General features: G+C 55.6%; 1 protein-coding gene across 1 annotated transcript; it reads left to right on the top strand.

The window, feature by feature from the left end:
- Positions 1-7,761: 7,761 nt before the first annotated feature.
- On the top strand, positions 7,762-11,744 carry LOC144597545 (uncharacterized). Its single transcript, XM_078407025.1, has 4 exons — positions 7,762-8,211; positions 8,482-8,649; positions 8,737-9,774; positions 11,355-11,744. Exons 1-4 carry the CDS (start codon positions 7,762-7,764, stop codon positions 11,592-11,594), a joined length of 1,896 nt encoding a protein of 631 aa, XP_078263151.1. The 3' UTR covers positions 11,595-11,744.
- Positions 11,745-12,311: the final 567 nt, after the last annotated feature.

Raw genomic sequence — 12,311 nt, 5'->3', positions numbered from 1 at the left:
CTCCGCGCGGGGGGGGGGGGGTTGGGGCGCCGGGGGCGGGGCGGGGCAGCAGCAGCTCGACGCCCCATTGGCGGGGGGAGCGGACAGCCCGAGCCCGCGCTGCCACAGGTCGCGTCTGATTGGCCGTCTCCGCGCAGCCGCACCACCGCCCGCCTAGCGCTGAGAGAAATGAGGGAGGGGAGAGGAGTGAGTGAGGGAGAGGAGTAGGGGAGTGAGGGGGGGGAGTGGAGTGTGGGAGGGGAGTAAGGGAGGGGAGTGAGGGAGGGGAGTGTGGGAGGGGAGTAAGGGAGGGGAGTGAGGGAGGGGAGTGTGGGAGGGGAGTGAGGGAGGGGAGTGAGGTAGGGGAGGGGAGTGAGGGAGGGGAGAGGAGGGAGGGGAGTGAGGGAGGGGAGAGGAGGGAGGGGAGTGAGGTAGGGGAGGGGAGTGAGGGAGGGGAGTGTGGGAGGGGAGTAGTGGAGTGAGGGAGGGGAGAGGAGTGAGGGAGGGGAGAGGAGTGAGGGAGGGGGGAAGTGAGGGAGGGGGGAAGTGAGGGAGGGGAGTGAGGGAAGGGGAAGTGAGGGGGTGAGGGAGGGGAGTAGTGGAGTGAGGGAGGGGAGTGGAGGGAGTGAGGGACGGGAGGGGAGTGAGGGAGGGGAGTAGGGGAGAGAAGTGAGGGAGGGGAATGAGGGAGGGGAGTGAGGGACGGGAGAGGAGTGAGGGACGGGAGGGGAGTGAGGGACGGGAGGGGAGTGAGGGAGGGGGGAAGTGAGGGAGGGGGAGGGGGGAAGTGAGGGAGGGGGGAAGTGAGGGAGGGGGGAAGTGAGGGAGGGGTTGTTAGGGAGGGGAGGGGTATTTATGGTTCATTTGTGCAAAACTACGATGATTTTGATGGTTTAATTGGCTTTTCTTTGGTCGCTTACTGGATCGTTTCGGTGAGTGAACGAGATCGTGACGATTAATAACAACCATTTTTTATTGTTTTTGTTTTGGAGGGGGAGAGAGAGGAGGGGGGAGTGAGGGAGGTATTTCTATATCAATAGATAATATGGAGTATTTGTGGGGGGTTTCACCTCTTACTATACTAATCCTCGACCACTGGCTGTATGCACGTTTGTTGACTTCTGAATGTGTTCTGCATGTACACGTAAAGTTGTGTAGTACAATACTTAGTCACGCGTCTCCTGACTAATCATGTCTCTTCCGATTCCCATTACATTGGATAATTTTAATCAGTATTTGACATTGTAATTTTCAGTTATAATCTTGTGATTGTATAAATTAGTTCAATATACTTGCACCATTTTCTTTTGCATTGTAACTTGTACCAGTATGTAATGGGCATGCTTACAGATCGTGATTTGATAAGGTCCACGCAGCTGAAACAGATAATAAATAAATAAATAAATGCCCAGCACTGAGATACATTCTCGACTGCACAGAGATATTTATAGAACAACCATGGCATCTACAGTTGCAGGCTTTGACATGGTCCGACTACAAGAAACATAACACTGTGAAACTATTGGTTGGAATTGCCCCAAACGGCATGATCACATTCTTATCAAAAGCTTGGGGTGGGCGATCATCTGATACACACATTGTTAGGAAGAGTGGATTTTTGAACTTAGTTGATCCTGGGGATTGCATAATGGCGGATAGAGGATTTCCCATTCAAGAGGACTTGATGTTTTGCCAAGCCTATTTAGAGATTCCCCCTCCCTCCCAGCGGTGGTTATCAGCAAATGACCAGAGAAAAAGTGCACAAAACCAAGAAGGTTGCCAATGTCTGCATTCATGTCTAAAGTGGTTTAACATCCTGAGAAACACGTTACCCATCACTTTAGTTCTGCATGTTGATGATTTTTCACCGTCTGTGCAGCATTATGTAATTTACTGCCTCCATTGCAGCGTAGGTTCACTAGGTTAATTCCCGGAATGGCGGGACTGTCGTATGTTGAAAGACTGGAGCGACTAGGCTTGTATACACTGGAATTTAGAAGGATGAGAGGGGAACTTATCGAAATATATAAAATTATTAAGGGATTGGACACGTTAGAGGCAGGAAACATGTTCCCAATGTTGGGGGAGTCCAGAACCAGGGGGCACAGTTTAAGAATTTAGAACGGAGATGAGGAAAAACTTTTTCAGTCAGAGAGTTGTGAATCTGTGGAATTCTCTGCCTCAGAAGGCAGTGGAGGCCAATTCTCTGAATGCATTCAAGAGAGAGCTAGATAGAGCTCTTAAGGATAGCGGAGTCAGGGGGTATGGGGAGAAGGCAGGAACGGGGTACTGATTGAGAATGATCAGCCATTATCACATTGAATGGCGGTGCTGGCTCGAAGGGCCGAATGGCCTCCTCCTGCACCTATTGTCTATTGTCTATTGGTGTGTAAATGAGATGTTGTTGCCCTTGCAGATCATTTTGATCAGAAGTTCATGTTCAACCAGATTTGATATGAACTGAAATCCAGAACTCAATCAGTAAACATAGAAACATAGAAAATAGGCCATTCGGCCCTTCGAGTAAATGTACAGAAGTTCATTCACCTCTTATTTTCTTTCATTTCATTTAATTATTTGTCAACCATTGTTTCAGTGTACATTAACCATTAAGTTCACTAGCAACGATCTTTGTTTATCCCGAATGACCTTTGACAAATCCCATGCATCCCAGCGTTTATCGAGGTACAGGCGCTCCTCAACTTCTGATGGGGATCCGTACCGAGAAACCCATCGGAAACCGAAAGTATTGTATGTCGTAATGCATTGAAAACGCGCGATCACGTGTCCGGAAGCGAGCGGTAGCTCGCTACGGGTGGCTGCCGTTTGCACCATCGCAAAGTGGAACTATCGCAAGTTGAAACATTGTAAGCTGAGGAGTACCTGTACCTGCCCCTCGCCCAGGTCAGGTCCCACAACCGCCTCCAGTCCTGGGAGACAAGCCCGTAACTAAAGCACCATTCTGCGGCAACACCCGGGGAGTCTCCCTCCCTCCTCCCGTGCCCACATCTCCATCCCGCGGTGGTGACCCCACACATGGTGCGATCACAGACACAGCTCGGACAGGCAGCACCGCCAATGTCACCCCCGGGTGGGGGTTGCGACGGGCAGGGAGGGATGGACTGCAGGACGGGTCACAGCAACAAAACCCAACTAAACAGTAGGCAGGCGGGAGGGGAACAAACACAGTTAAAATACAAACACACCGAGAGAGAGAACGCGTCTGGACAGGGTGCGTGGGGTCCCCTGGACACTCCACACCCTGGGGGCTCTCCCCCACCCTGAGGTGTCTCTCCCCCACTCCGGGGCGCCTCTCTCCCGTACCCTAGGGTTTCTCTTCCCCCACCCCGGCGCCTCTGTCTCCCACCCTAGGGTGTTTCTCTCTCCCCCACCCCAGGGCGCCTCTGTCCTGCACCCTAGGGTTTCTCTCTCCTGCACCCTAGGGTTTCTCTCTCCCGCACCCTAGGGTGTCTCTCCTACCCTAGGGTGTCTCTCCTACCCTAGGGTGTCTCTCCTACCCTAGGGTGTCTCTCCCACCCTAGGGTGTCTCTCCCACCCTAGGGTGTCTCTCCCACCCTAGGGTGTCTCTCCCACCCTAGGGTGTCTCTCCCACCCTAGGGTGTCTCTCTCCCGCACCCTAGGGTGTCTCTCTCCCGCACCCTAGGGTGTCTCCCCCACCCTAAGGTGTCTCCCGCACCCTAAGGTGTCTCCCGCACCCTAGGGTGTCTCCCGCACCCTAGGGTGTCTCCCCCACCCTAGGGTGTCTCCCCCACCCTAGGGTGTCTCCCCCACCCTAGGGTGTCTCCCCCACCCTAGGGTGTCTCCCCCACCCTAGGGTGTCTCCCCCACCCTAGGGTGTCTCCCCCACCCCGGGGCGCCTCTTTCTGTTGCTTCCAAAATGCAACATGTCCGGTGACATCACCGCGGTCTCCGGGCAACCGGATAAACAGCAGGAAACGGACAGAAAGACCCGGAGCAACCGGATCAGACACGGGATCCGGATCAGTGAAACCGGATTACACCCGGGATCCCGATCACACACGGAATCCGGATCACACACGGAATCCGGATCACACCCGGGATCCCGACAGTGAAACCGGCTAGCGTTGGGTTTGTGGCCGGAGCCAATGTAGCGGCAGCAGGAGCTGGTCCCGGGTGAGTGAAACCAGATCAACGCAGTGAGGGAGGGAGGGGGGAGTGAGGGAGGGGGGAGTGAAGGATGTCTTCTTTTCTTTAGTAAACCTGTTTCTTTTCCCCACTTCTGGATCCCTTACTCGCGTCACCTGTGTCTGGGGAACTCACTCCTCCCCCCATGTGTCTGGCCTCACTCCTCCCCCCATGTGTCTGGCCTCACTCCTCCCCCCATGTGTCTGGTCTCACTCCTCCTCCTCCCCACGTGTCTGGCCTCACTCCTCCCCCCATGTGTCTGGCCTCACTCCTCCTCCTCCCCACGTGTCTGGCCTCACTCCTCCCCCCATGTGTCTGGTCTCATTCCTCCCCCCCCCCCCCCCCCCCCCCCCCGTGTGTCTGTTCTCACTCCTCCTCCCACTCCATGTGTCTGGTCTCACTCCTCCTCCCCCGTGTGTCTGGTCTCGCTCCTCCTCCCCTCAGATGCAACAAGGACAGAGCTCCCCAACTCCCCTGGTCCTCACCTTTCACCCCACCAGCTTTCGCATCCAACACATCATCCTCCTATATTTCTGTCAACATGATCCTACCATTAACCACATCTTACCATCTCCACTGCTTTTTGCCTCCTGCAGAAACTGCTCCCTCTACAACTCCTTGGTTCATGTCCCTTCCTACCCAAACTACCCCCTCTCCAGGTATTTTACCCTGCAACCACAGAGAAGCAACACTTGTCCCTATCGCTCCTCTTTCAACTCCATCCAGGGACCCCAGCAGCCCAGAAGTCGGCTTCGAGACATCGCCGACTCAAGTGTAGACTCTGCGGCCGTTTCAATGAACACTTGCGCTCGGTCTGCCAAGGCCTAATGGACCTCAAGGTGCTAACCATTTTAACTTCCCATTTCCACATTGCCTTTCTGTCCTGGGCCCTCCATTGCCAGAGTGAGGCCACAAGCAAACTGGAGGAATAGCACCTCTTATTCCTCTAGGGTAGTTTACAAACCAGTGGTATAAACATTAAAATCTCCAACTAACCAACAAACAACTCCCCCTCTCTCCAAGTCAGGATGGAAGTGGCAACACAGATAGACAGAATGGTAAAGAAGGTGTATGGTATGCTTGCCTTCATCGGTCAGGGCATTGAATGTAAGAGTCAGGAAATCATGTTTCAGCTTTATAGGACTTTGTTTAGGCTACATTTGGAGCATTGCGTGGTTATTTTGGATAGTCACATGGATATGCAGGGAGTTGGCTTGGCACCACGTTTGGCATAGATATTGTGGGCCGAAAGGCCTGTTCCTGTGTTGCATGCACTGTTATAGTCATAGAGTGATACAGTATGGAAACAGGCCCTTCGGCACAACTTGCCCACACCGGCCAACATGTCCTAGCTACATTAGTCTCACCTGGCTGCGCTTGGTCCATATCCCTCCAAACCTGTCCTATCCATGTACAGTGCTCTCCATAATGTTTGGGACAAAGACCCATCATTTATTTATTTGCCTCTGTACTCCACAATTTGAGATTTGTAATAGAAAAAAATTACATGTGCTTAAAGTGCAGGTTGTCAGATTTTAATAAAGGCCATTTTTATACATTTTGGTTTCACCATGTAGACATTACGGCAGTGTTTATACATAGTTGCCCCCATTTCAGGGCACTATAATGTTTGGAACACAGCAATGTCATGTAAATGAAAGAAGTTATGTTTAGTATTTTGTTGTATATTCTTTCCATGCAATGACTGCTTGAAGTCTGTGACTCATGGACATCACCAGTTGCTGGGTGTCTTCTCTGGTGATGCTCTGCCAGGCCTGTATTGCAGCCGTCTTTAGCTTGTGCTTATTTTGGGGGCGCGTCTTCTTCAGTTTTCTCTTCAGCATATAAAAGGCATGCTCAATTGGGTACAGATCGGGTGATTGACTTGGCCACTCAAGAATTGACCATTTTGTAGCTTTGAAAGCTCCTTTGTTGCTTTAGCAGTATGTTTGGGATCATTGTCCAGCTGTAGAATTAACCGCCGGCCAATAAGTTTTGAGGCATTTGTTTGAACTTGAGCAGATAGGATGTGTCTATACACTTCAGAATTCATTATGCTACTACCATCAGCAGTTGTATCATCAATGAAGATGTGAGCCAGTACCTTCAGCAGCCATACATGCCCAGGCCATAACACTCCTACCACCGTGTCTCACAGATGAGGTGGTATGCCTTGGATCTTGGGCAGTTCCTTCTCTCCTCCATACTTTGCTCTTGCCATCACTCTGATATAAGTTAATCTTTGTCTCATCTGTCCACAAGACCTTTTTCCAGAACTGTGGTTGCTCTTTTAAGTACTTCTTGGCAAACTAACCTGGCATCCTATTTTTGCGGCTAACCAGTGGTTTGCATCTTGCAGTGTAGCCTCTGTATTTCTGTTCATGAAGCCTTCTGCGGACAGTGGTTATTGACATCCACACCTGACTCCTGAAGAGTGTTTCTGATCTGTCGGACAGGTGTTTAGGGATTTTTCTTTATTATAGAGAGAATTCTTCTGTCGTCAGCTGTGGAGGTCTTCCTTGGCCTGCCAGTCCCTTTGTGATTAGTAAGCTCACCAGTGCTCTCTTTTTAATGATGTTCCAAACAGTTGGATTTTGGTAAGCCTAAGGTTTGGCTGATATCTCTAACAGTTTTATTCTTGTTTCTCAGTCTCATAATGGATTATTTGACTTTCATTGGCACAGCTTTGGTCCTCATGTTGATAAACAGCAATAAAAGTTTCCAAAGGTGATGGAAAGACAGGAGGAAAGACTAGGTGCTGAGAGTTCTCTTATACCTGCATTAAGGAGGCATTTAAACACACCTGAGCAATTACAAACACCTGTGAAGCCATGTGTCCCAAACATTATGGTGCCCTGAAATGGGGGGACTATGTATACACACAGCTATAATTTCTACATGGTGAAACCAAAATGTATAAAAATACCCTTCAATAAAATCTGAAAATGTGCACTTTAACCACATGTGATTTATTTTCTATCACAAATCTCAAATTGTGGAGTACAGAGGCAAATAAATAAATGATGGGCCTTTGTCCCAAACATTATGGAGGGCACTGTACCTGTCCAACTGTTTCATAAACATTGGGATAGTCCCAGCCTCAACTACCTCCTCTGGCAGCTTGTTCCATACACCCACCACCCTTTGGGTGAAAAAGTTACCCCTCAGATTCCTATTAAATCTTTTCCCCATCACCTTGAACGAATGTCCTCTGGTCCTTGATTCCCCTACTCTGGGCAAGAGACTCTGAGCATCCACCCGATCTATTCCACTCATGATTTTGTTCTATATCTCTGGTTCCACTAAGGACTTTGGACTTTTTTTGCAGTAGTATTGGAGTCATTAATTAATTATTTTTAAAATGTTGTTTATTATGTTATCTATGTGTTGACAGGCCTGTTAAGCTGCAGTAAGAATTTCCTTGTTGTGTTGTCAGTGCACATGCCAATGAAGCATTCGGACTGGTTTAGAGGGATGTGGGACTGGTGGAGATGGGCATCTTGTGGCATGGAGGGGTTTGGCCGCAGCAAAGGGCCTGTTTCTGTGCTGCCTTTGCACTTGATGCTGTGTCTGTTTGCCCGCAGGTCACTGGGACAGTGAATGGCCAGTCAGCCCATGGGGCCCTACCTTCAGATCAACCCCCTGTCCCCATACGGGAAGGGGAAGGGCTCGGGGAAGCTGCCGCCCATCGGCCAGGGGGGAGGGGGGTGTGCGGCCCCCTCCCACAGCAGGCTGGAGGTGCTGCAGGAGCAGCTGCGGTCCCGGCTGGATTGGGAGCGGGAAGCCAAGCTCACGGCCATCTACCGTCAGCAGTACCAGCAGTCCCTGCGGCGACTACAGGCCACCTGCCTGCCCACTGACCACCCGGGCCACCCACCCTGCCCACGCTCCAGGCGGGGCCCTGGCATCGACCGTGCCCATCCCCTGAGGCCCATTGAGCCGCCCGCCACCGCCATGGATGGCCCCGCCGTGGACTGGCACAGCCTCGGCCCCATCTGGCCCGGCCTCGCCCTCCGGCCCTCTCCCCCCAAAGCCCCCAACGACAGGGGCCAGAGCAGCACCAGGGCCCGTGACAGGGGCAAGGGGAAGGGGAGGGAGAGGGACAGCGAGAGGGAGAGTGAGAAGGACAGGGAGAAAGCCAGGCCCAGAGAGAGGGAGAGGGGAAGAGACGGGGAGAGGGAGGGGACTAGGGAAAAGGAGAGTGAGTGGGAGAGGGAGGGGACTCGGGAGAGGGAGAGTGAATGGGAGGGGACTGGGGAGAGGGAGGGGACTCGGGAGAGTGAGTGGGAGGGGGAGGGGGGCCCGGTGCATGCCGACGGTTCGCTCCCTCGGAAGGAGCCCCATGAGTCGGCAGCTGGGGGTGGGCAGGAGCAGGGTTGCCGGGCACCCGCTGGGCAGAGGCTGGAGCAGTTGGCCAGGAGCGAGAGTCTGATCCAGCAACGGCTGCGTGTAATCGAGGAGGAGCTGCGTCACATCCAGAAGCAGCGGGAGGAGGTGGAGGGGGTGAGGGAGGAGAGGAAAGGGGGGAGGGAGAGGGCAGAGGGCAAGAGTTCAGCCGAGAGTTCAGAGGGGGAGAGTTCAGAGGGGGAGAGTTCAGAGGGGGAGAGGTCAGAGGGTGAGAGGTCATGGAGGTCAGAGAAAGAGAGATCACGGAAGTCAGAGGGGCAGAGGTCAGAATGGGAGAGGTCACGGAGGTCAGAAGGGGAGAGGTCACAGAGAGAGAAGTCAGACAGATCAGAGGGGCAGAGGTCAGAAGTGGAGAGGTCACGAAGGTCAGAGGGGAAGTGGTCAGGGAGGTCAGAGGGGGAAAAGACACGGAGGTCAGCAGGGGAAAGGTCAGGGCGGTTAGAGGAGGAGAGGTCACGAAGGTTAGAGGAGAGGTCAAGGAGGTCAGCAGGGGAAAGGTCAGGGAGATTTGAGGAGGAAAAGTCAGGAAGGTCAGCAGGGGAAAGGTCAGGGCGGTCAGCAGGCGAAAGGTCACGGAGGTCAGAGGGAGAAAGGTCACGGAGGTCAGAGGGAGGAAGGTCACGGAGGTCAGAGGGAGAAAGATCAAAGAGGTCAGAATGGGAGAGGCCACAGAGGGAGAGGTTGGAGGGCGAGAGGTCAGACAGGAGGGAACGAACACAGAGGGAAGAGAGAGAGTGGACAAATAGAGAACGAGTCAAGAGAGAGAAGGAAGAGTGGGAGAGCGAGAGATTGGATGAGCTGGAGAGAGTGAAACAGAGAGCGAGGGAGAGTGGACGGGACAGCGGTGAGTGGGAGAGTGGGAAGGAGGAAGGGCGAGGGGAGGGAGCAGAGAGCTGCCTGTCCAACCCGTTTGCCAGCGAGCCTGAGAGCGAGGAGCATGGCCTGGGTGGGCCGGAGGCAGAGTCGCAGGAGGAGCAGGAGGCCGGGAACCAGGACGCGCTGGAGGAGAGCAGGGACTGGAATGGACACTACTCTCCCGAGGAGAAGGCCCACTGCGCCCACTGTGGCCGCCGCTTTGTCCTGGACCGCCTGGCCACCCACACGGAGATCTGCAAGAGGGTCTACAAACGCACCCGCAAGGTCTACGACTCCGCGCAGAAGAGAGCCAAGGGGACGGACCTGGAGAACTATCAATGCAGCCACAAAGTGCAACCCATACCGGTGAGGGTAGGGTCTGCACAACACTGGGCCAGGGCAGGCAACAGGGCATCTGAGTCAGGGGCAGGGGTGGCAGAGAGGGACAAAGGGGTCGAATCAGGGCAGTGTTGGCAGAGGGGCAAGGGCTGGCAGAGGGGTATTGGTGGCAGAGGGGCAAGGGTTGGCAGAGAGGGACAGAGGGGGCGAATCAGGGCAGTGTTGGCAGAGGGGCAAGGGTTGGTGAGAGGGGCATTGGAGGCAGGAGGATCAGAGAGGGGCGGGGGAGTCAGAGAAGAAGGGAAGGGGTTATTTTAGTTTAGAGATACAGCACGGGAACAGGCCCTTCCGAGTCCACACCGACCATCGATCCCCGCACACTAACACTATCCTACACACACTACGGACAATTTACACTTACACCAAGCTAACAAACCTACAAACCTGCACGTCTTTGGAGTGTGGGAGGAAACCGAAGATCTTGGAGAAAACCCATGCAGCTCACGGGGAGAACGTACAAACTCCGTACAGACGGCGCCCGTAGTCAGGATGGAACCCGGGTCTCTGGCGCTGCATTCGCTGTAAGGCAGCAACTCTACCGCTGCGTCGCCCAGAGAGAGGAGTGGGGGGGTTAGAGAGAGGAGCGGGGGGTTAGAGAGAGGAATAGGGGGGTTGGGGTGAGGGGCAAACGGATTAGCCCTTCTGGGTGGGACAGAGCTGTCGTGCACCTCCTGCCACCCCATCCACTGCGCCCGGTATTGCTGACGTGGCCTCTTGTGCATCGGCGAGACCAAGCGTAAACTTAGCGACCATTTCAGCGAACACTTGCTCTCCGACGGCAAGGCCCAGTGGATCTCCCGGGTAACATAGCACAGCACAGGAACAGGCCCTTCGGCCCACAATGTCTGTGCCTACCATCAATGCAAAGACCAACCTGTGCATTATTCAAATATCTACGTGCCATTCCCAAAGTCTCTTTCTGAAAGCATGGTGACTGGGGAGAGGGGGGGGGGGGGCGATGGGCGTGCAGTGTGTAGGGGGAGTGCGAGGGGGGGGGGGAGTGAGGGGGGGTGATGGGCGTCTGCAGGGAGTGTTTTTGGGTGTGATTGGGGGTGTGGAGTTTGTTAGGGAGGGGTGTGATGGGGGTGAGGGGGTTTGTGGGTGTGAATGGGGATGGGGGGGTGATGGGGTGGTGGGTGTGAGGGGTTTGTGGGGGGGGGGTGGGGAGTGTGATGGGTGGTGGATGTGAGGGGGGTGGGGGGTTTGTGGGTGTGAGTGTGAGTGAGGGGTTGGGGGTGTGATGGGGTGGTGGATGTGAGGGGGTGGTGGGGGGTTTGTGGGTGTGAAGGGGGGGTTTGTGGGTGTGATGGGGGTGGGTGGGGGGTTTGTGGGGGGGGTGGGGAGTGTGATGGGGTGGTGGATGTGAGGGGGGTGGGGGGTTTGTGGGTGTGAATAGGGGTGGGGGGTGTGATGGGGGTGGTGGGTGTGAGGGAAGGAGGGGTGGTGGGGGGTGTGGGGAGAGGGGTGGTGGGGGTTGTGGGGAGAGGGGTGGTGGGGGGAGAGGGGTCTCTGCCGGCACTGACCCTTCCCCTCTTCCTCCCCTGCAGCGCGGCAACTGGAAGCGGAAGCACGAGAGCTTCATGCGGATGCTGCATGCGGCCCAGCAGGCCGAGCTGGTCGTGTACCGCTGCAAGAAGGCAGCACAGGCGCCCCCCCCGCCCAACGGGCTGTCCCTCGACCTGCGCCAATGCCCCCACTGCAGCCGCCGCTTCCCCCCCACCCTCGCCCTGTCCCATGTGCCCAAGTGTGCCATCCTGCGGGGCCGGCCCGGGCCCTCCTTCAGGTAGCCCCCCCCCTGGGGGAATAACCCCCCCCCCGGGGGAATACCCCCCTGGGGAATAAACCCCCCCGGGGGAATAACCCCCCCACCCTGGGGAATAACCCCCCCCCCGGGGGAATAATCCACCCCTGGGGAATAACCCCCCCTGGGGATAAACCCCCCCCCCCTCTGGGGAATAACCCCCCCCCCGGGGAATAACCCCCCCCCTGGGGAATAACCCCCCCCCCCTGGGGATAACCCCCCCCCTCTGGGGAACAACCCCCCCCCCGGGGAATAAACCCCCTCCCCCGGGAACAACCCACCCCCTGGGGAATAACCCCCCCCCGGGGAACAACCCCCCCAGGAATAACCCTCCCCCGGGAACAACCCCCCCCCAGGGGAATAACCCCCCCCCGGGAACAACCCCCCCTGGGGAATAACCCCCCCCCCCCGGGGAACAACCCCCCCCTGGGGAATAACCCCCCCCCCCCCGGGAACAACCCCCCCTGGGGAATAACCCCCCCCCTGGGGAACAACCCCCCCTGGGGAATAACCCCCCCGGGAACAACCCCCCCTGGGGAATAACCCCTCCCGGGGGAACAACCCCCCCTGGGGAATAACCCCCCCCCGGGGAATAACCCCCCCCCCGGGGAACAAACCCCCCTGGGGAATAACCCCCCCCCCCCCGGGAACAACCCCCCCTGGGGAATAACCCCCCCCTGGGGAATAACCCCCCCCCCCGGGG

The sequence above is a fragment of the Rhinoraja longicauda genome, chromosome 10 (genome assembly GCF_053455715.1).
Source record: "Rhinoraja longicauda isolate Sanriku21f chromosome 10, sRhiLon1.1, whole genome shotgun sequence".
NCBI classification, from domain to species: domain Eukaryota; kingdom Metazoa; phylum Chordata; class Chondrichthyes; order Rajiformes; family Arhynchobatidae; genus Rhinoraja; species Rhinoraja longicauda.
Note: the sequence above shows the minus strand (reverse complement) of the source record. Positions and strands in the feature narration are given on the sequence as shown.